We start from the raw sequence: 25,407 nt of genomic DNA on the forward strand, positions 1-25,407 counted from the left end.
ATGTGATGCTAATGGTGCATGTGTTTAGCCAGGTCCCTTTTCAAAGGCCATGGGATTGGTGCGAGACATTTAAACACCACTAAAATATTCAAGGTAAGAAAATATAACTTTTAATCTTTGACAGCTGAAAGACATCCATTATACAGAAGCAAAAAGTAATGATCTTGAACAGTACTCTGTTTTAATTTAAAAAAAGAAAATCAAGCATTTCAAGCTTTGTACAGATTGCAACTAAGATTGTCTGCACAGGTATCTTGGGTACGTCTAAATTCACAGAAGACAAGCCATGTGTTTTTTTTGTTTTTGTTTTTTTAAATTCCAGATACGTAATTTGTCCTTATCTAGTGCGTTTGCAGTTTAGCATCCTTTTCACCAAACTTGACAGCCTTTGATCATATCTTTAACAGTTTTCATAGTTGCAGCACTGTTGTCTTTAAGTGAAAGGCCCAACAGAACCGGTCGGTTGCCGGATTCCTGTGAGACAAACGTTGTGACATTCTTGGCGTAGACGTGTGTAAGAGGCTGCAAAAGAGATAAAAAGCTCATGGTGAAATACACAGATGATTTTATTTGCCATATTGATAATCCAACAAAAACATACAAAAACCGTACCTCATCCTTTCCCAGCAATACTCTAGTTGTGAACATGGGTACACTGATGTCACCAGACCTTGTGTCAGGTGTTATCGACACAAGTGTCCCAATTTTACCATACTGTGTCAGAACTATAAAAATATAGTTGCTGAATTCCGTGCAGACAACTTGAGTTGGTATTCCGTTTATTGCTTTTTCCATTTGTCTTGATCGGATGACGGGTTGAGGAGCCATTATTTACTTAGTTACACCTGAAAATAAATAAGTTTAAGTTAGTTAGAAACATCCGACCAAATAGTGACAAAACTCTCACAACTGAAAAAGTTAAAAACGAGAAAGACATAGGATTGGTTATTTAAGTAATAAGCAAATAGAAAAGAAGAAGCATGCTTCGCTTATTCATTCATCTCTGTATAGGAGAAGCACGAAGCTACAGCGATAGTAGGCCGCATGATATCGCTGCTGTCTAGCTTGACAAAAGCGGTCAGACGACACAGGAAACACCGAGGCTTCAGAGTCTCAAGCGGAGAACTAGATATTACAACCGTGATATCTGCAGTAGCCGAATGGTATTCAAAAACACAATGCAAACTGTTAAACAAATAGCGCAGAAGTAACAAAGCTTTCTCACCGCTAGTTTAAAGTCGTTAATTATCCTCTTAGGTCGAATGTGAATCCGTTTGCTAACATCCCTCAGCGAAGACGGAAAAGTGGATGCGCCTCATCTACGCATGACAAGGGAAAGATGAGAGAAGTTGAGATAAGCTGTCTGTTATGGAAGCCCGTTTCCGCCACGTTGAGTAAAAAAAAAAGATTCTTTAAGTCATAATAATGAGAAACTTTCTCATAATAATGACTTAACATCTCATAATAATGAGAAACTTTCTCGTAATTATGACTTAAACATCTCGTAATAATGAGAAACTTTCTCATAATAATGACTTAACATCTCGTAATAATGAGAAACTTTCTCATAATAATGACTTAACATCTCATAATAATGAGAAACTTTCTCATAATAATGAGAAACTTTCTCGTAATAATGACTTAACATCTCATAATAATGAGAAACTTTCTCGTAATTATGACTTAACATCTCGTAATAATGAGAAACTTTCTCATAATAATGACTTAACATCTCATAATAATGAGAAACTTTCTCGTAATAATGACTTAACATCTCATAATAATGAGAAACTTTCTCGTAATAATGACTTAACATCTCGTAATAATGAGAAACTTTCTCATAATAATGACTTAACATCTCATAATAATGAGAAACTTTCTCATAATAATGAGAAACTTTCTCGTAATAATGACTTAACATCTCATAATAATGAGAAACTTTCTCGTAATTATGACTTAAACATCTCGTAATAATGAGAAACTTTCTCATAATAATGACTTAACATCTCGTAATAATGAGAAACTTTCTCATAATAATGACTTAACATCTCATAATAATGAGAAACTTTATCATAATAATGACTTAACATCTCGTAATAATGAGAAACTTTATCATAATAATGAGAAACTTTCTCGTAATAATGACTTAACATCTCATAATAATGAGAAACTTTCTCGTAATTATGACTTAAACATCTCGTAATAATGAGAAACTTTCTCATAATAATGACTTAACATCTCGTAATAATGAGAAACTTTCTCATAATAATGACTTAACATCTCGTAATAATGAGAAACTTTCTCGAAATAATGACTTAACATCTCGTAATAATGAGAAACTTTCTCATAATAATGACTTAACATCTCGTAATAATGAGAAACTTTCTCGAAATAATGACTTAACATCTCGTAATAATGAGAAACTTTCTCGTAATAATGACTTAACATCTCGTAATAATGAGAAACTTTCTCGTAATAATGACTTAACATCTCATAATAATGAGAAACTTTCTCGTAATAATGACTTATTTTCTCGCACTTCTACGCATGCGCAAAGCAGCGGAGCAGAAGGGCGTGCCACACTAGCGACATCCGCTGGTCAAAGCCGTGTAAATGCATCACAGCAAACTTGGCACGCTCTGCAAAACAGTTGTTTTCATTAAAGTCAGTTTGATCTACTAAGTGCAATCTGTAGTATCATTAAATAACATCATCAGTAGGCCTATCTTCCATACTTTTCCATGCGCACGATAAGGTGTAAAAGTGGAATGCAGAAGCAGGACGGTTACCATGGTAACGAAGGACGCCTGCTTGTGCACACCGATGGAAATTGTAAACATGAATTTACAAAACTATCAGATTAAAGTTGGAATATTACATTTATTCGTCAAGTTTAAGTGTAACACATATGTGTGTTAATATAACACGTATTTTGCAGATGCTTCTAGGATATTTGATGTGCAGGTTCATCTGGAAGATATCAATACAGAAATCACCTTTAAGATGTTTATGACTTTGGGGACATTTAAACATAAGTGGGCAGTGGAATGGGGGAAAACGCAAGGTCGAGACGTGTTTTTAAAAGCTGAACTTCTTTTCAATTTAGAACGCCGTGTCATGCGCAAGACGCTGCAGAAGAGCGAGCGCAACGTCCGTCTAGTGCGCGTTTGCCTAGAAAAGCAATGAAAAAGCGCGTTCTGTATGAACGGACCCTTACACAGATTTCCAGATGAAGTGTTCTTAAACAGATTTGGAAAGGTGTGCTGTCATCCCTCCGTCTATTTGAAATCCATGGATCACCCTTGTATTGCTGCTTGTTCATACACAAAAATACAAATGAATATTACAAATGAATAAAAGACTATCTAGTATGGAAGCCTGTCTCATATACTGATCATTTATCTTTAATGTTATTCACTGCAGAGCGTGCCAAGTTTGCTGTGATGCATTTACACGGCTTTGACCAGCGGATGTCGCTAGTGTGGCACTCCCTTCTGCTCCGCTGCTTTGCGCATGCGTAGAAGTGCGAGAAAATAAGTCATTATTATGAGAAAGTTTCTCATTATTACGAGAAAGTTTCTCATTATTACGAGATGTTAAGTCATTATTATGAGAAAGTTTCTCATTATTACGAGATGTTAAGTCATTATTACGAGAAAGTTTCTCATTATTACGAGATGTTAAGTCATAAATGAGAAAGTTTCTCATTATTACGAGATGTTAAGTCATTATTACGAGAAAGTTTCTCATTATTACGAGAAAGTTTCTCATTATTACGAGATGTTAAGTCATTATTACGAGAAAGTTTCTCATTATTATGAGAAAGTTTCTCATTATTACGAGATGTTAAGTCATTATTACGAGAAAGTTTCTCATTATTACGAGAAAGTTTCTCATTATTACGAGATGTTAAGTCATAATTATGAGAAAGTTTCTCATTATTATGACTTAAAGAATCTTTATTTTTTTACAATGTGGCGGAAACGGGCTTCCATAGTCTGTGGAGGAGATGGTCTGTTGAATTTATTTTCCGTGACAGTTTTGTCACTTTTGTATAGCATTGTATATAATTACGATTTGTTAACATCAAATAGTAGGTATATTACTACTTTTTTACTTGTATTATTGTTATGACATCAAACATCATAAAAAATATGTAAGCTATACCGTAAGTAACGTTAGCCTTTTTTTTTGAATGAATGAATGATTTAGCAACGCAATAAATTGATCAAAAGCGTATAAAGACATTAATGTTACAAAATATTTATATTCCAATGCTGTTCTTTTGAGCTTTCAGTAGCCTACACAGAATTAAATGGCACAACTGTTTTCAACATTGATAATTATATTTAAAAAAATTCTTGAGCAGCAAATCAGCATATTAGAATGATTTCTAAAGGATCATGTGACACTGAACTGATGCTGAAAATTCAGCTTTGCCATGAATACTAATTTATTAATTTTAATATTTTTAATATTTAACAATAATACTGTTTTTATTGTATTTTTGATCAAACAAATGCAGTCATGGTGAGCATTAGAGACTTCTTTCAAACATATGCCTATGTATGTAAACGTTTTTTCCACTAGAAACAAACCTTGTTGTGTTATTTTGATTTAATACTGTGAAGCTGCTTTGATACAGTCTGTATTGTGAAAAGCGCTATACAAATAGCCTATACTTGACTTGACTTGACTTGACCTAGCTAAAATGAAAAGAAACAAGATAGATGAGTGACAAGAAAACAAAATGTAGTCAACTAAATGTGTATTAAAGGCAGTGACATATTTACTTTACACATAATTTTTAACGGAGTCACATTTTTCAAATCAGTGATTCCTGAGAAATGGGACATTTTCTTTAGTACTTTAGTAGTTTTATAGTTAAATTCAGAGTAATTTGTACTTCAGTTTGTGTAATGGCTACATTTCATATGTCGCTTGGGTGCTTCGTAAACGTTACAGCACTGCTCATTTTGTCTATTTCAAACATGGCAATTCAAATGAGTCGTGCTTGATTCAAGTCTAAATATTTTGATCACGAAGCTTTGCTCAGTTTTTTTTTTTTTTTTAATAGACAAACAGACAAACGCGTAAATCTATTTCAAAATGTTCTGCATTATCCTCTCTATCCACCTGGAACAGCCTGATTGTGTGTGGTTTGTCTGGATAACTTTATCCTCTGGCTGCCTCGCCCCTGTCAGTGGATCTAGTGTGGATGTGTCATACTTTTGCTGAGTCTAGTCCATTTGACAGTGTGTGCCATGTTCACTGAGGCTGCTCTTTGTGTTCCAGACTGTAGCTACTCTGCCAGACTTATCCTGAAGCCTTTGAGCTTTACATCTGCCTGAAAGAAGTTGCCATCTTTGCACTTTCGTCACAAGGTTGACTAGAAGTGCCAGTGTGCTCGCTCTCTTTCTGTTTCTCTCTCTCTCCGCAGACCATCTGGATAGAGCAGGTGAATGGAGGATTAGTTCTGTGAAATGTCATTTAAAATGTCACTAATTCACATTAACATACTTGCTTGTTTTAGAATGAAATTTACAATGCAGTGTCAGCCTGTCATGACTGTAATTGTAGGTTGTTTTCAGTTTGTTTTTCATCCTGTCGTTTATTGAAGCCAGAACCTAGATTAAAGCCAGGTGTACACTGTATGATTTTTACGGTCCTTTGTGATTGTTGCTTGTCAGACTGTACAAAATGATCCCAGTGAGATCTGACTGATAATCTCGGACAGATTCGGACGGGATTAGTTTTAGTCTGGAGAGGTGGGGTAAAGTCATTATTACCAGAGCTTCTCAGTGATTTTAGTCCCGTCCGAATGTGCCATCTCAGTAATCATTACGGACGATGTCAGTAAAGATTCCTGCGACATTTAGCTTCTGTAAAAAGGTCCGGAAAAATTACCTCAGGTAATACTAATCCCGTGCGAATAGACCCACTGTAAATATGTATGTAATTATTCCGTCATTTCCTGTTTAAAAGTAGTGTTCTGCAGTTTTTCAAGTATGGAGGCACTTGAAAAAGCATTCAGTTGCGTTCTAGGCGGTGGGACAAGTTTGTGGCAAAACTCAAGTGTTTTCCACACCATTCAGATCAAAAAGAAGGTCGAAAGCACTTTTTTTAGCGTTAGGTAAATTCCTATTACCATTACCAACATAATCCAATCTGAATTTAATTAATACATTGTTCGACCGGACCTAACTGTTTTATATAAATGTAGGTTATATGTGTTTGCGCACATGATATCAGGAAGCAACGTAATTCGCACATGACAACAGGAAGGTGACGGCGGTTTGTAAATCGAGTCACCTCTCCCACTTCTGCGGGTTTTACTGAGATTTCTTATCCCCATCTACCCTTGTAGGGTAGGGCTAGCATGCATTAGGGAACGCAACATGCGCTGGGGTTTACTTTATTTACATATATTACATATATCGCATCATTTCCAACATCACACAAACTTCTAAGTTTACAGCATTCCACCATTATCTGCCAGAATAAAAGCTTGGTGAAGTGAAGAATTTGAGACAATAATGGTAGTATTGTAATGTAAACTTAAATTATTACATAGTTCTGGCATGAAACTCTGAATGGTGCAGGCTGATAGGTCTTTAACTTATTGGTAGCAATCATGTCGTTATTTACATAGCACAAGCTGATTGGTTACCGTTTAATCAGCGACCAACACTGTAAAAAGTGAACAGCTGGATCAACTTAAAAAAATTACTTCAATTGGTAACACCTAAAGAAATCACGTAAAACGTGATAATTTAAGTTGAGAAAACTTAAATTCTTTAATTTTTTTAAGTTGATCCAACTGTTCACTTTTTACAGTGAATGAGCTTCCTGCTCAAACATTCAAATACTTGGCATTGTTTTCTGTTACTGTCTGCAGCGCACTTTCAGAAACCCTCCACCTCCCCAGCACCACCTGTATAGATCTGCTACGGGGGTTAATTCATGTATGTTACATGTGCAGCAGCACAGAGATGATGATGGTTCCATGATCTTTTGCCATCATGTAAAGGGAAACTTGTTTGCCAAAACAAATCTCAAATGTGGCATTTTTCCTCTAAAGCAGCTTAATCACTCTCTGCTATTAGCATTAGGTAAAATGGGCATGCATGCATGTTATAAACATGCTGAGAAGTGATTTGCTGCTCAATCAGAAGCTTTATGGGTTTTGTGCTCCGGAGGCTGAGGAAGAAGCAAGCGAAATGCCTATCATGGTCGATAAAAGGAAGGAACAAGCACATTCATTGTTCATGAACACCTCCCACAGAAGAGGACTATCATTTTAATATCTCTTTTATGTTCTGCTGGAAATATGCATGTCGTTTGGGTTCTTTCTGTTCCCGCAGCAGGAAGATAAGTCTGATTGGCTGGTGGGATTTAATTAGAGGTACATTTTATCCTTGTGTAAGCCTCACATTTTGCCACATACCTGCACTCTTTTGTTCAGACTCCCTTTCATTGAAGTTCTGAATGAGAACAAGATTATATACAGACGTGATGGACATCCGTTTTTCAGGTTGGGAGACGTGACTTAAAAAGTGATAATTAAGATTTTTGTTTCATGCATGCCGTGAGTAATTATTCACATTGATTTGTCAGAATCGAGACATGGGAAACATTAAGCTCCAAATGTTGTCTGTACTCCCTACAGTTACAGAATTTAAAGGAATAGTTCAGCCGGAAATTAAAATGTCATGTTGTTGCTGGATACAACCTTTGGGTGAGTAAAATAATGACTGATTTTTTTTTTATTTTTGATTGAACTGTCCCTTTAATTTAATCAAAGTAAACTGATGTAGATAAAGAAGATACATCTGGATGTATGTCTTGGACATCTTGATATGTCTTTCATATGTGTGGAGTGCAGCTTCCTGTCAGAATGTGTGTTGTCAGATTCAAAGAGTCTGAGTTAAGGCTCGGGGCGCAGCGCAGACCCACATATCCCTGAAAGAGTGCACTCACCAGGGGTTAATGAGAGCTGCCATGGGTCGGTTACCTCACAGAATACTTTCTGCTCCATTGATATGACAACCCACCCCTGGCAACAGTCATCTGTGTCTGTCCTGCACACCCACAGACACGCATAGAACAGTTGCGGGATGGGGAAGAGCCAACACATTCACAATCAAATTTACTTTGTGATTAATTGTTTTATTTATTTTGAGTTAAACATGATAAGGGGGAAAAAAAATATAGGGTTGGACTAAGAATTGAGAGAAAGTTTTGGACTAGTGGTTAATGTAGAAGCCTATCTTCGTGTAGAGCCACTTATTTTTTTTATTTTTTTACTAAATACTGGCACTAAATGATTTCCGTGATATTTCATGTACATCTTCATTTCTTTCGCCAGTGTGGATGGAATGCTATAAAATACAAAGTGAGTTTTTTTTGCACTGTTGGCACAAATCGTAACACTGCTGTCCGTTTTCGGCCGATTGAGTATGTTGAATTTGCGATTGAGCTCGTTGATAAGAGAGATCATTCTGTCAACCAGCACGCGGTAAGAAGAGTGGAAGTGACGGAAGTCAGTCCTAGCTCTTCCGGTTTCTCTGGCAAAATATCAAGTACAGACTACTGCCACCTTCTGGTATGGAGAGTTGAACCAAATATAGTTTTAGAGTTTTTAGCAAAAATCGATTAATTTCGGTAATTTTATTTTGATTATGAAGACAAATTATAATGATTTTTTTCTCTCTCTGTAATAACATGCACAGAATCATGCACAGAATCATTCACAATAAGACCAGGAATGTGCATTAAAAAAAGTAAATGGAGTTGATTTTGATTTCCTGTTGACTTTAAATATCCAACAATCATCAGAGTTACTTCCTTCCTCCTCCTTTCAGTGTTATCGCAAATAGCCTTATGCATATTCATGGGCATCTACGTCACATGGAATACATCATCAGCACTCTTTGAGAGAGGTTGAATGCACCAGTTCATCCACGGCATCGGCGTCTCAGTCGCTTAGAGTCTGATTCATGTTGATCTGTAAGGCTAGATTCATGATGTGAGTGGAAGTCAACAATACATGTAATGAAAATTGCTCTTCTACCATCTGGAGCCTTATGTCAGGGGCTCATTCATGAAATAAGTGTACCAACGAAGACACACAGACACATACCCACGTACACACACACACACACACACACACACACACACACGCGCGCGTACACACACACGCCCACACACACACACACACACACACACACACACACACACACACACACACACACACACACACACACACACACACACACACACACACACACACACACACACACACACACACACACACACACACACACACACAGAGAGAGAGAAAGAAATGCATATGTTCCCCAAGTGACCACTAGAGTGCTGTGCAACATTACAGATAGCATTCCCACAATGTTTGGAGAGTTAAACACACTGACTGTATTAGAATTGTGGCCTTTTAAAAGCAGGCTTCACATTATGGATTTCCCATAATGCTCATATGGGAGTCTTGAGTATGGAATCACTCTTAAATTAATGCCTGACATTTAAAGGAGGGTTTTTTTTTGTGACCATGCACATCAGATTTTCTGTGATATTTAACTACTGTATAAACATGAACATGCTTTGAATAATTGTTACAGGAATGCTTTTTGTTGTTTTTATTGTTTTATTGCCATTGTTTTGGAAACATTTAAAGTACCCATAGTCTCTTTATAGAAATAATTCCATGGGCAAACTAATAGTCCTTGAAACATAAAAAAATAAAAAAATAAAAAAACCTAATTGAGATTCATATAAACACAAAAGCAGAACAATTTTGTTATATAAGCTACATGGCCAATTTATAATTAAAGACAGTTGGAAAGATCCAGTTCAAATGAACTGTTGCCAGACCATCTTAAAATGCAAGTCATAGCAAAGCCTAGGGTATGGAACGAACATATTTAAAAGAAAAAAGAAAGTAAAAAGATAGTACATGTATACATGAATATGAAAACAGGAATAAATTACATTTTAAAATATATTAAAATAGAAAATACTTGTAATGATTTTTCGCTTTCATGAACGGTACGTTTACACGACAACAATGTACTAAAAATCTAAACGTTTTTTTTTCTTATTTCCATAGTCAAAAAGATCCCAGTTCACACAGATCGGCGAAAACGACTAAAAATTATTAGTATGATTCATGCCAGGCCAGTAGTGGGCAATGCCACTTTGTAAAGAAACACTAAGCGCCTATAGCCTGAACACATAATATGCATGCGCATGACGTCACCGTTTTTACAAATGCGCGTTTTTGTAGTTTACACGGAGACGATAACGGTATCGTTCACAAAAACTTTGAATCCTGTTTTCAAAAGTTTGCATTTCCAGGCCCCCAAAATGTGAATAAATGGACAAAACGCATAAAAAAAAGTTTTCGTTTTTTAGTTGAAAATGGTGTTGTGTAAATGGCCCCTTAGTTTGTATATCTGCGTTTCCTTTTTGTTTCCATTGTTCCTTATGTTTTAATTTGTTGTCATGGCGACTCAATTGCTTAATTGATTTGATTCACCTGCTCCTTGTTTAGCTATTTGGTTTCTGTGTATGTATAGCTCTTATAGTTTTAGACATTCTTGGTCCATTGTATAGTCGGTTGTTTGCTCCTGTGTTTGCTGTGAATAAATGTAACTGCTGCGAACAGATCCTGCTTCAACTACTCTTTTGCTGCAACAAACTGTGACAATTACTTTTTTTTTTTTTTTTAAATCTAAAATGCAGCCTTGTTGAGCAAAAGATACTCCTTTCATAAAGAAATCTTAATTATTTCAACCTTGAAATGTTTGTGTCTGTTCGTTCGATCATTTTTTTTTTATGTTTTATTTTATATTTTGTATTTCTTCTTTGCCTTGGCAGTCAATGCAGTGTAGGTGAAACTGCATCACTGATCTTTAACCCTCTCATCTATTTCAGTGACTGTGTTCAGTGGTGTGAGGTGACTGTATCTCTGGTTCTGGCGGGCAGGGCAGGGCAGGGCAGGACTAGTGGAGGTGGATTTAGACACACTGATTAAGAACCTCCGCAGTGAGAGAGCAGGGCATCAGCCTACTCCCATGCTACCGGCTGACCTTGCACAATTCAGCTCCATGAAGCCAAGTCACAGTCATCCCTCTGCAAGAAAAGCTTGCTGACCATATGGGTCATGCCTAAAAACACTGTTTCCCTTCCTGTCACACAAACTGCCCCCCACCTACAAAAATGCACACATAGCATTTAATGTACCAGCAGCCCATAACATGCTCTGAGCCATAGGGAGAACATTTTGTAGAATCTGACATCATTATTACCGGATTATTGTTTGTTTTCTAAACTATAGCCTCAAGGAAAATGAAAAATTTGCCATGACGTACTCACCTTCATGTTGTTCCGAATCAACCCGATGTCATGGCAGTTCGTATGAATTTTACGAGGTGACTAATTCGTACAAATTCGTACGACCTCACTCGTACAAATTTGTACGAATTGGTTGTGAGATAGCGTTTTCCAAACCCATACACTGTTATCTTTTCAGAAGAACTTCACGTGAAATCTGCGTGAAATCTGCGTGAATTCAAAAATGTGTGAGGAACAGTCCTAAGTTTAAGTAATTATTCACAGATAATCGTCCTCTCCAGTGAGCTGTCAACTCCAGAACTCCGGATCAATTTGAATTTGTGTGCAAAACCCTTTTGTTAACTTTAGGTAACACTTTTTAATATGAATCCCCTTTTTAATAGGATCCATTTATTAATATGAATTAACTACAGTAGTTAACATGACATAAGATTAATAAATGATGTAGAAGTATTGTTCATTGTTAGTTCAAGTTAGTTATTAATACATTTTTAAAACAAATTTAGCTTAATGTACTTTGAACTAACATGAATAAGCAATGAACAATGGCATTTTTATTACCTACAGTAACAATGACAAAGATTAATAATTGCTCTAAGAAATTGCTCATTGTTAGTTTTTGCTAGCTAACTATAGTTAACAAATGGGAATTTGTTTTAAAGTGTTACCTTAGATTCAAGTCATTTAACACCATGAACCACGGAACACTTTTACAGCATTTATTAATCCATAATAATAATGTTAATTTATAAATATACAGTAACACTTTAGTTTTGGGTCCAATTCTCACTATTAATTAGTTTCTTATTAGCATATTACTAGGATATTGGCTGTTTATTAGTACTTAAAAAGCACATATTAATGCCTTGTTCTGCATGACATATTCTACATTCCTAATCCAATATCTGAGGTGCTTTCACACCTGAGTGTTTGTTTCGGAACCTGGTGCGTTTTCTCCCTTGGTTCGGTTCGTTTAGGAATTCTTTCTCGCTGTAAAATTATATAGGTCTTCTGTAGTATATAATTTAACAGCGAGAATGACGTCTACATTTGTATAGCGTTTGTGTTTGTCTCGACAGTTACAAATAAAGCCACAATAAGCTTATGGAGCGAACTTGTCAATCATCTTGATGGATGATGCAGAGGAAACTCTGCCCAATAAGAGGACAAATGTACTCGCAAATGTACTTAATTGTAACAAATTAAGTCCCTGTTTCGGAACAAAACAAACAATCTATAGGTGTGAAAACGCCCTTAAATACTACCTTATTAACTAATAATAAGCAGTAATTACGACTTTATTGAGGCAAAAGTCTCGTGTCAGTTTGTTAGTTCATAATGTTAACAAAAGAAACCTTATGATTAAACCTTATTGTAATATGTATGTGTGTGTGTGTGTGTTTGCAATTCAGACTGAACATTTTGTTTATGAATCAGATGGATCCAGTTCCCAAGTTCATCTCACTGTAATCTGTGCCAGAATTTAAATGTTTGATTATGCCTTTCAGGCAACACAGTTTTTTTTTCTTCTTCTTCTTCAGAATAACTTTTTGGAAAGTCTATCCTCATAGCATGAATGTTCAGGGTGAATATAAATAGATATATTGATTTGTGCACAGGGGTGTATTAGTGTGGATGGTAACAACAGACACAACAACTTGGCTGATTAGTTTGTTGGTCAGAGTACGAGAGGAAACCAGTGGAAGTCTGAATAATCAAAGCCTGCGTCCCTGTGTGCTGTCTGCCAATAGACCCCCTCATTACTGGGATGTTGACAACCAGCTACAGCAATGGTGACACTATTTCCTACTCCATCATAGGCATTGCAAAGCACTTGTACGATAGAGAGACATGCTTTGTATAACAACAACAGCTTGTTTCTTCCATCCCTTTCACATATGAGTTTGCTGGCATATTCTGTCCTGCAATGTTCTTTCCTGTTCTCTTTCTCTCGTGGCACTAATTACATGGTAACACTATTATTAGGCATCCTCTTTGTTTACTTATGGCTGTCTTTGTGTGTGTGTGTGTGCGTGCGTGTGTGTGTGTTTTATGTACCGTAGCCTGTGTCCAGATGAGTACAACCAGGCACATTTGTACAATCACTAAAAAAAGACTGATAATAACTTTGAGAAACTATCATTGCTCAGAAGTGTAATGAAATTCAGAATCAGAATCAATATAATTCTACAGCCTTCTGGACTGCTGCGTTTTTCAAAATTACTGATTTATAGAGCCAGTGATTTGCACTCTCCATTATGAATAATGAGTTAACTTCAGAGATGAAGCTGTTACATAAGGTTTTGACAGATTTTATAATAATCTTTCAACTTGGTCAGATCATTTTTCCAGCATCATTGAGATTAGGCATAGTTTAGTTAACCTGTGACCACCGCTTTCAGTTTGTCCATCTTATGAAATTCAAAATGATCTCTTCAATGCTTTTGTTTTTCAGTGTTGAATTGAAATATCATTAAACATTTGATATGATTCACATGGACCCTGAAATAACCTGCCATGGGTCTGTTCTATTATTGACCAATTAGACAGTAATTTAATCAGAGCATTTATTTATCTATGTGTATAATGGGAAGATTTATCTGGGTGCTTTGTAAGACACTGAGAAAGTGCCTTTAATGGAACCATTTCATATCCATTATGGCCAGTGCTTTGCTCTAATTTAAAATAAAGACATGAGACTTTAAAATTTAATTTCATTATTATTACCTGCACCATTTGGGGACTTTACCATTATGAGCATATTTGCAGCGAGGGAACTAAAGCATGACGACATTCACACACTATAAGCTGCCGGGGTGTCATGCGGTGTATTCATTCAGAAAATGACATTATTAAAATTGATCAAGTGTAAGAGAAAATATCAGGATCCATGGGGTGAACCCCTCTTTCAAACAAAACCCTCATATGCAGTCTAACATATCTCCATCAAACCCCTGTTGTCATCTGACTATGTGTTAGCCAGATATAAATGAGCAGCTATAAATGAAACGAGTGGTGCTGATGAAATTTGGGGAATATGAGAACTTCATGTGAACTACTACAGCACAGATAAGGCTATACAGTGTGGAGCTATTCGATGTGACAATGTCAACGGGATGAAGTAAATTATGGGGCGGTTTGTTTTGTTTTTTAATTTTGCTGTTGATCTATGAAGCAAACTGGTTTGTAAGAAAGGGGGCATTTTACCCCACCTTGGGGGGCATTTTACCCCACCACAGGGGCAAAACGCCCCCTTTGTACAAAAATATTTTCAGTCAAAATGCTAATTAATTAAGAAGGCTGAGCAATTTTAATATTTGGTGAATAACTCCTGCCATAGTCACTCAAAACCGGGATGGCAATTCTAGTCACATTTATGTTTTGTTTCACTGTAATGCCACATTTTCCTTAAGGGGGGCATTTTCCCCCACTCTACCCTAACGTTAGGGTTGTGTTTTAAATTTCGTTTTGTTATAAATAGAATAACGTATAACGTGCAGTGAATAATCAATATGCGTTGCGCATGAACCACATTTGTGTCCCTATAATGTTTAATTTATTTAAATGAAAACGAAAAGAGGCAGAGTGGTGTTTTATAACATATTTCGTTTTATTGTTGCTTAAAATGTACATACAGAGTAAGTTAACAGAGATAACCGGAGTAGCGAGCTGAGTGACGCTTTTAAGAACGCGCTGTAGGAGTCGCACATGGCAAGTACAAACTTTGCGACGTACTTGATATTGAGAAAAGCCTAATGTCGGCGCTTGTCTTCTTGTGACAAACATGTCGAGAAGCAAGAACAAGATCTGCTGTATGTCATCCATTGTAGTTTACTATGTTCTTCTTCGCGCGAAAATGACGTCGATCGAAACACCACGCCTATCAAGTAAGGGTACTGTTGGCAGTGGAAACGCTAGCCAGATCATGGTTAACAGACCCGAACCGTACCGTACTGTCCCGTACCATACCGTACTGCTCAGTGGAAACGAGGCAGTGGAATCCCGTTTTCAAAAGTTAGCATTTTCAGGCCCCAAAACGTTGTTGTTGTGTAAATGAACATCTAAAATACATAAAAGGTTTTCCGGTTTTTTTTCGTTTGTTTGTTTTTTTTGAAACGGTGTATTGTGTAAACGGCCCTGTTATTGTCTCAGTTTAAAACTACAAAAACACGAATTTGTGAAAACGCCAAACGGTGATGTCATGCGCATACGTAGCCTATTGCGTGTTCCTTGTATTACGCATAGTGTTTCTCTACAAAGTGACATCGCCAACTACTGGCCTGGCAGCAGAATACAGCGTTTTTAATCGTTGTTGCGGATCCTTGTGAACGAGTACGAGTGTATGTGCTACGCTATTGTTATATGCGATCAATAACCTTTTAGCACCACTCACTGGACATTTTATTTCCGAAATGCTGCGATACGTACAACAACCAACATAATAAATGTGCTGGATTCACCTTCATCTGTATCTGAAATAACAATGCACCTTTAGGCTGCTCATTTCACTTTGAAAGTGGTGTGAAAGACAACACGCAACATAATATCATTTTGCTTAAATGTCACCACCAGCACGGTTTTCCATTGAGCCTGTGTTGACTGTTGACTGGAAATTTAATCGGGAGACCATTAAAGCTTTATCTTTGTCTTCTAGGGCTACCCGAAAAGGAGGAGGAATCCAATGCATCTCGGTGTTCGGCAGTCTCAAGGTGACTACACTTTGAATGACTTCTGATTTTTAATTGAACACGCAGAGACATTCACAAGGCCCAGGAGAATCCGTGGTCGAGGTGTGCATGAATGCGTAGTGCTATGCAAATGGATTCATTCCCCCTCTCACGATAATTAGAATGTGTTCCCTAATTCCACAGAAGTTGTTGCTGACTTGCAGTGGCTTCCTCTCTAATGCAAATGTAGCTAGCAATATCGAGAGCGACGCATCAGCCAATTCATGCGAGACCAGAGATCAAAACGCGCATGGACCGCGTCATGCATACTTCATAGGGCGTATCCTTGCAGAATCTTGTGCTGCTATTAAGAGGAGATAGGCTTTTGGATCGCATCCCATGAAGAATGCATTTCTTCAGAATCCCATTATGGAAGCTACAGTGCGCACAGAGAGTTTAATGGCAGGATAAGATCAGCCAACGAAAGTGAAGCTGTAAATCAATCAGTGATTAAAACAACACTGCTGGCTTCTCGGGTGGATGGCCTGGCTGCTTTTAATTTCGAGCCCAAACGAGCCTCCTTTTCAAAAGCGACCTTTTCAATTTTTCAGCGATCTCTCAAAGTTGCCGCTTCGCCAACGTGTCTCCAGAGAACCACTGCTGTTGTCTTGCTCGTCCCGCCGCCAGTTCGGGAAAGTGGCTGGAGGGGCTTCTCCTGATGATGCCAGTGGAAAAAAAGCCCCTATTAATTACTGATGTGGTCTCAGAGCAGGGACATGACAGCAGGTAAATGAGATTCAGGAAGAACAGCTGCAGCTCCTCATCTCCTGTGCCGGCTATTCTTAGAAGATAAAGAGCAGGCCGGATGGCCACTTGCCGAACGAGCCGATAAAATTAACGGTTTCGAAATGTCCTCGGATAATGGACCTTTCCGCCCGTTAAGTGGCGTGATTCTGTGATTATTTTTTTGCATGTCGTGCGGAAATGGGTGACTGGAGACCGAACAAGGGCAAAGAAATTTGAGGCGAATTCGAGGAAACATCCAAACGCCGAAATATAGCAGATTCTTATTGATCATTTCAACACCTGAGAGCACATCTGATGATTCCAGAGTTTTGAGTTCCCACGCAGAGGTCGCATCAAATATTCATCAGCTTTCTTTGGTCTTTACTGAAGGATGATTCAAAAGATGGATTTGTTCTATAAGCAAATTCATCTCCTCGAAGTGTGACACGGGTCAAACCCTTTACAATGATAATTGATTTATGCGTCTCCTGAAATGTGGCTCATTTGCTTGTAAAGTTTCTTTCCCAAATTGTCCTCTGGGCGTTCATCCGTATGTTTGTGGTGTAACGCATTCGCATTAACGCTCCTGTCACTCATCATTCAGCCTGATGAATTCGTCGCAATATCTGTTTATTTTTTGGGGGGGAAATAATGGGTTCAGCATTTTGCAGCAACAGTGATGTTTTTGTGGGCGGACTGAGCTGAATTTGGGCATCAATCTTTCCCTCTCCCTGCTGATGATGGGAGGTGCAAGGCGGATGCTGAGCACAGGTTAGTTGAAAGGTCCCAGATTCCAGCACGGCATTATTTACTGTGGTGGGAGACACACACATACATTACAGACATCTGAGGAAAGGTCATAGAGAAAGATGGAGAGCTGCGGTAAATTGCCTCTCCATCACATTATTGGGCTTTCATATTGCCAAGTCAGTCATGCTGGCACACGAAGGGCCCTGACCTGACTGGTTATTCTGCACACTAGTAACATCAGCCTGGATGTTTGATAAGTGAAATCTGAAAGCCTAATAGCTAGAGATGAGACTTTATGGGGGCCGATTTGTCTGAGATTATTCACACTAGTATCTGTTTTCCTTTTCTGTGAAACAAATCTGGATTGAATGAATGTTGGTTTTGCATTTTAAAACTATAGGGCTTGTTTCATTAAACTATTAATGAATAAAAGACTTCTAACTCAACCTTTTGATTCGAATTAAGATAATTAATCAGATTGATCAACATTTGTCTGTTTATAGACAATGTCTATATATAAATGTCTAGTCATTAATTAAGGTCTTTTTAATGCTTTTATCTGCCACAATAATATAATATCTTTTTTTTAGTTGCTTTCCTTAACAAATATATGGAATTCTATAAATCAATTAAAATAAAAGACTTTCTTTAAAAGTCAGCATTATTTTATCTATCATGTCCTTCATACTGTCCTTTATTGTCTTTATATACTTCTAATTTGGTGGCTTATATGTATGTATGTATGTAGGCTATGTATGTATGTATATATGTATATATATATATATATATATATATATATATATATATATATATATATATATATATATATATATATATATATATATATATATATACACTCACCTAAAGGATTATTAGGAACACCATACTAATACTGTGTTTGACCCCCTTTCGCCTTCAGAACTGCCTTAATTTTACGTGGCATTGATTCAACAAGGTGCTGAAAGCATTCTTTAGAAATGTTGGCCCATATTGATAGGATAGCATCTTGCAGTTGATGGAGATTTGTGGGATGCACATCCAGGGCACGGAGCTCCCGTTCCACCACATCCCAAAGATGCTCTATTGGGTTGAGATCTGGTGACTGTGGGGACCATTTTAGTACAGTGAACTCATTGTCATGTTCAAGAAACCAATTTGAAATGATTCGAGCTTTGTGACATGGTGCATTATCCTGCTGGAAGTAGCCATCAGAGGATGGGTACATGGTGGTCATAAAGGGATGGACATGGTCAGAAACAATGCTCAGGTAGGCCGTGGCATTTAAACGATGCCCAATTGGCAGTAAGGGGCCTAAAGTGTGCCAAGAAAACATCCACCACACCATTACACCACCACCAGCCTGCACAGTGGTAACAAGGCATGATGGATCCATGTTCTCATTCTGTTTACGCCAAATTCTGACTCTACCATCTGAATGTCTCAACAGAAATCGAGACTCATCAGACCAGGCAACATTTTTCCAGTCTTCAACTGTCCAATTTTGGTGAGCTCGTGCAAATTGTAGCCTCTTTTTCCTATTTGTAGTGGAGATGAGTGGTACCCGGTGGGGTCTTCTGCTGTTGTAGCCCATCCGCCTCAAGGTTGTGCGTGTTGTGGCTTCACAAATGCTTTGCTGCATACCTCGGTTGTAACGAGTGGTTATTTCAGTTAAAGTTGCTCTTCTATCAGCTTGAATCAGTCGGCCCATTCTCCTCTGACCTCTAGCATCAACAAGGCATTTTCGCCCACAGGACTGCCGCATACTGGATGTTTTTCCCTTTTCACACCATTCTTTGTAAACCCTAGAAATGGTTGTGCGTGAAAATCCCAGTAACTGAGCAGATTGTGAAATACTCAGTCCGGCCCGTCTGGCACCAACAACCATGCCACGCTCAAAATTGCTTAAATCACCTTTCTTTCCCATTCTGACATTCAGTCTGGAGTTCAGGAGATTGTCTTGACCAGGACCACACCCCTAAATGCATTGAAGCAACTGCCATGTGATTGGTTGATTAGATAATTGCATTAATGAGAAATTGAACAGGTGTTCCTAATAATCCTTTAGGTGAGTATATATATATATATATATATATATATATATATACATACATACATACATACATACATACATACATACATACATACATACTGTATATGTATATTCTGTTAATGAATCTGCATATTAATTTGATTTTCATTTTCTATCAATTGACAGCCCCAATTAAATCCCATCTGGATCCATTCTGAAATTACATCACTCGAAGTACTCACATACAACAGAATGGAGAGAGATGACAGGATCAATTGAAAATTTGATCAAGTAAGTCCCTAAAAGGGCCTGGAATCATATGTAACCGAACAGAGCGATTTATCACCGCTGACTTTTATGTCCATTGTTTACAATCCTTGGGTCCTGATTGAAATAAAGTGCAGGGAATGTTTTCCCAGGACATGTAATTTCAGAGATGAATGACCCCGTCCTCATTTGCTCCCAGAGATCGAGATCCGTAGTGCATCTAAGTTCTTATGTGGCCATTACACAGAAACGTTCGGAAGCATCGGAGACGTCAGAAACTGGGATTTCACCTCAGGCACCGTCTGACAAAAGACTGTGACTAACTTTAAATCCGACTCTGTGGGAGCCCTTATGACTTGAAAGGAATAAATTTAGCATACCACGCTGCACGCCGTTGATGAACCTGCTAATGGAACGCCTCAACTCCATTCTCATTTATTCCTTTGTCCAAATTGACTCGGTCAACTGCTGATTCAGTAACTTCCATAAATACTGTATATATCCGTGAAATTTTATGAGCGGAAGTCGAATTAAAGGCTTGCTGTTTATCATCCTCCATAAAGACATTTCACAGATGTCATGCTCAACCAAAAGCCCGCTTTTTGGCTCCACCGGCTAATCACACATGTTCAGACGACATCTATGAAGATGTTGCAGACGGGTTTTTGGATGTTGAACAGTGTTTCGGATTTGCTTGGCTCCGTGTTTATCTAACGGTAAATTATTTACAGCCCAGTGCCCTGAAATCCCATATTCCAGATGTAGCCGTGCATCAATTCCATATATGAATGAGCACAATCTCTCCATAGGGACGGTGTAAATTTGTGTAACTCAGCAAATCAGCCCCTCTCCATCCGGTAGCTTGAGGAAATGAACAACATAACATCACTTCAGAACATGAGTGAAAAGACTTGTCGTCAACCACAAAAGGATCGGGACATCTGTACGTGAGCGTGTTTGATGGGGCGCCGGGGTGCATGCAGTAGACCTGTGCCGTGTTTGCTTTAGTTAAGGGTCTGTTTTGGAAAGATTCTCTGCTAAGCTGAACACAGCGAGCTGTGGTTTTTCTCAAGTGTACTTAGTGTCCAATGCCTGTCTGACAGAAGGAGGATAAATATGTACATTTAATGTGCCCACTGAGCAGGAACATTATGTTTGACTTCACCTGTTCTTATCTGGCCCACATCATGATTTTTTAGGCTCTGATTTACTTCCTTTCAAAGGTGGGTTGAATGCAGTCACGTTGCTCAAACAAACAAAACCACAAATGGCAGTTTATCGTAACTCGCCACTTTAGACAAACATGTCAAAAAGAGAATAACATTTTGAGTGTGTCCTTTATGCCATTTAAAAAATAAAGAAATTTTGTATATATATATATATATATATATATATATATATATATATATATATATATATACATATATATATATATATATATATATATATATATATATATATATATATATATATATATATATATATATATATATATATATATATACATACATACATACATATATATATATATATATATATATATATATATATATATATATATATATATATATATATATATATATATATTAGGGCTGTCAAAAGATTAATCGCGATTAATCGCATCCAAAATAAAAGTTTGTGTTTACATAATATATGTGTGTGTACTGTGTATAATTATTTTGTATATATAAATACACACACATGCATGTATATATTTAAGAAATATTTGCATACATGTACTTTATATATATTTATATAGTTTATATTATATATAAATATAATTTTTTTATATATAAATAACACATTTTTCTTAAATATATACATGCATGTGTGTGTATTTATATATACAAATGTAATTATACACAGTACACACACATATATTATTAAAAACAAACTTTTATTTTGGATGCGATTAATCGTGATTAATCTTTTGACAGCCCTAATATATATATATATATATATATATATATATATATATATATATATATATCCTTTCAGCAGGACACAGAGGTTTCACTATAAATGTTCCACCTCCACTATCAGTCTTCAATTATTTCTGTTTACTGCATTCTCTCCCTGCTGGGAACCCTTGTGGCCTCTGGCTAAAGAATCAAGTTTGGCTTCAGACAACACCCACAGAAAGGCAAAGCTGTTGTTTTCCAGCTTGAAATTCAGTCAGTGCGTTGCTGTTATATGACTTGCTGTCTCAATCTGTCTTCTTTTTTCTTTTTTTTTTAAACGCAGACAATTATGCCCTTATCTTTATCAAGAATTAACAGTATTCATCTTTTCTCTTCTCAGAGATGAAGAATATGCACATGGATATTTCTCAAACTACAATTTTAGCCTACATCAAATAAAGTCCAACACTGGACATATATGCATCACTGAAGAACTGTTTTGTTTTCTCATTATTTTTCTTAAAGTCAAGAACATTTCCGCCATATCTCAAATGATGTATTGTCTTCAATGGCATCCAGTGATAAAAATTACTGTGCTGTAAATTACACTTTTGTCTCGCTAAGGCTAATTTCACTGCTAGCATTTTATGTGTCTTAAATACACACTTTAAAACTTAATTACACAGTTACAATTTATTTCGATGGGCCATTTTACATTCTACTAACTACAAGTTACTTTGCAACTACATGTCAGCTATCTCTCATTAGAGTATTAGTAGACTGTCTGCTTAAAGGTGCTCTAAGCGATGTCTCACGTTTTTTAGGCCGAAGCATTTTTTTGTCACATACAGCAAACATCTCCTTACTATGCGCTAGCTGCCTGTCCCCACTGTTAAAAAACATAGTCTCTGTAAACAGCCCAGCCTCCACAAACGGCAAGAAAAACAAACTGGCCCAGCCTGGACCACGAAACATAACAAACAGTGTTCCAGCCAATAACCGACAAGAATGATTTGGGGGTGGGGGTTAGTTCGCGTGCACATGAAGGGGGGTGTGGGGGGTGGAGGAGAGAGAGAAGCATGAAGTGGGAAGTTAGCTAGAGGAGAGATGTCCTAGACAACGAAAACGACTAAATTTAAAATTTTACATTCTTGAGAATTTTGATATGGCTGACACATGACCCTGACACACGACCAAAGAGACGACGTTCCGATGAACACAATAACAAAGAATAGGGAAAAGGAGAAGGAACGCGAAGTCCTGAATTTACATTGGAAAAGCGTTCAAAAGGTGGCGAGAAGTCTGCCGGCAGAAGGGCTTCCAATCCGACATTCAGGTGGCTCTGTTTTGCTGTTTGGTTTTCTAAATGGTTCATGACTGTTTCAGAAGCACGGGAGGGAGGGGGAGGGGACGGGATGAGGAGGAGAGAGGGTCGAGCTAGCCTCCGTTTTGTTTGACAATACTTCGAGCGTCAACAAGAAGTGACGTCACTCAACATTTTCCACTGACTAAGTAACTTTGCAACTACATGTCAACTTATTCTCCTAACCTAAACAGTCTACTAATACTCTAATGAGAAGTTAGTAGACATTTATTTTGCAAAGTTACAAGTAGTTGCCAATTTATTTTTGGATTTTTAGCACATAAACTTTTGATAAAACGTTGTGTAAAAATTGATGACTATTAGTGGAAATGTCACACTGCAGAGAGGTCGTAATTTCTGTAAAGATTTTTATAAATCATTTATTAAATGTGTATTGAAGTTGTTAATTTTATTCTTCGCTTAGATTATCATAGTTTTGTATATAATGTAATCATTTTTTCATGTATTTTCAAGTCTGAGTTTGGAATAAGGGAATACTTAAAACTATATATATATACAAATATTTTCATGAGTAGTAGCAAAAATAAAAGTTATTTTAAAGTTTCCAAGATTATTTAATGTGACATTCATATAACAGAAAGAAAACTGTTAGTTTGAATAAAAATCAACCCCTGGGACATTAAAGTGCCTGCAGTTGAAGAAACACCCACATGTTGTGTGACTAATGCTGCATTTATCTAGTAAAACTCAAATGCAAATCCCTGATGTTCTTTTTTTTTTTTTTTTTGTATGCGTGATAAATTATGGGATGACAGAGTGCAGACTTGCATCTCTCATGTGTCGTTCATCACTGTTCTTATGAGCCCACAAACTCAGAGCCAAAAACTCTTTTGTCATAATCATAGAATTCCATTTCACTCATATGGCGTTTTGTGTTTGACCCATTAATATACAGTGGTGGTCAGAATTAATGGCACCCCTGGTAAATATGATCAAAAATGGCTATAAAAAATAAATCTGCTTTGTTTATCCTTTTGATCTTTCACTCAAAAAATTCGCAAAAATCTAATCTTTCATTGAAGTAAAATAATTGAGAGTGGGGGGAAATCACATGAAATAAATGCTTTTCTCCAAAACACGCTGGCCATAATTATTGGCTCCCTGTTATTAAATACTTTTTGCAACCTCCTTTTGCCAAAATAACAGATCTGAGTTTTCTCCTATAATGCCTGATGAGTTTGGAGAACACCTGACAAGAGATCAGAGATCATTCCTCCATACAGAATCTCTCCAGATCCTTCAGATTCACAAGTTCATGTTGGTGCTTCTTCTGTTCAGTTCACTCCACTCATCAGGTCAGGGAACTGGGACGGTCATGGCAGATGCTTCATTTTGTGCTCAGTGACCCATTTTTGTGTTGATTTTGATGTTTGTTTTGGACCGTTGTCCTGATGGAAGATCCAACCACAGCCCATTATAAGATTTCTAGCAGAAGCAGACAGGTTTTGATTTTTTATCTGTTGGTATTTGCTAGAATCCATAATACCATGTATCTGAACAAGATGTCCAGGACCTCCAGCAAATAAATAGGCCCACAACATATAAGATTCATCAGTATATTTAACCGTAGGCATGGGGTACTCTTTATCCCTGTTTGCACCAAACACATCTGGTGGGTTTGCTGCCAAAAAGCCCTTTTTTTGTTTCATCTGACCACAGAATCCGGTCCCTTTTGAAGTTCCAGCCGTGTCTGACAACTGAATATGCTGGAGTTTGTTTTTGGAGGAGCGAGGAGGATTTTTCTTGAAACCCTCCCAAACAACATGTGGTTGTGTAAGGGTTGTTTGATCAATTGTTTTAGTCTTTCTGACCCCAAAGACTCAACTAATCTCTGCAATTCTCCATCTGTCATCCTTGGAGAGTCTTTGGCCACTCAAACTTTCCTCCTCACCGTCCATTAATACAATATAGACACACGTCCTCTTCCTGGCAGATTCGTAACATCTTTAGTTGATTGGAACTTCTTAATTATTGCCCTAATGGTCAAAATGGGGATTTTCAATTCTTTAGCTATTTTCTTACAGCCACTTTCTATTTTGTGATGCTCAACAATCTTTTGATGAACATCAGAACAATATTCTTTGGTTTTACTCATTGTGATGGATGATTAAGGGAATTTGGCCTTTGTGTTTCCTCATATTTAATCTCCTGTGAAACAAGAAGTCATAGCCGGACAATTTCATGTTCCTAGTCACCCTGGTGTGCTAAATAAAGGTAAATATTAATGGGAATATACTTCAGAGATATTTT

The 25,407-nt window shown here is 37.2% G+C and overlaps 2 protein-coding genes across 2 annotated transcripts in view; one reads left to right on the forward strand and one right to left on the reverse strand.

Annotated features, from left to right (window-relative positions):
• The window catches only part of LOC307160563 (uncharacterized protein), a gene marked incomplete at its 5' end in the record, with an annotated part of 21,196 nt that extends 1,344 nt beyond the window's left edge, over positions 1-19,852 (forward strand). The window contains 3 exons of the mRNA XM_079874721.1: positions 29-93; positions 16,028-16,082; positions 19,792-19,852. Coding sequence (XP_079730847.1) covers positions 29-93; positions 16,028-16,082; positions 19,792-19,823 — 152 coding nt within the window. The 3' untranslated portion in view covers positions 19,824-19,852. The remainder of the gene's footprint in view (positions 1-28; positions 94-16,027; positions 16,083-19,791) is intronic.
• On the reverse strand, positions 88-1,361 carry psmg3 (proteasome (prosome, macropain) assembly chaperone 3). The gene is made up of 3 exons (XM_079874735.1): positions 1,226-1,361; positions 613-845; positions 88-522 (listed from the first exon to the last, which is right to left on the reverse strand). The coding sequence occupies exons 2-3, from the start codon at positions 826-828 to the stop codon at positions 370-372; spliced, it is 369 nt and encodes a 122-aa protein (XP_079730861.1). The 5' UTR covers positions 829-845; positions 1,226-1,361; the 3' UTR covers positions 88-369.
• Positions 19,853-25,407: the final 5,555 nt, after the last annotated feature.

Source organism: Squalius cephalus (genome assembly GCF_949319135.1).
Source record: "Squalius cephalus genome assembly, chromosome: 1".
NCBI classification, from domain to species: domain Eukaryota; kingdom Metazoa; phylum Chordata; class Actinopteri; order Cypriniformes; family Leuciscidae; genus Squalius; species Squalius cephalus.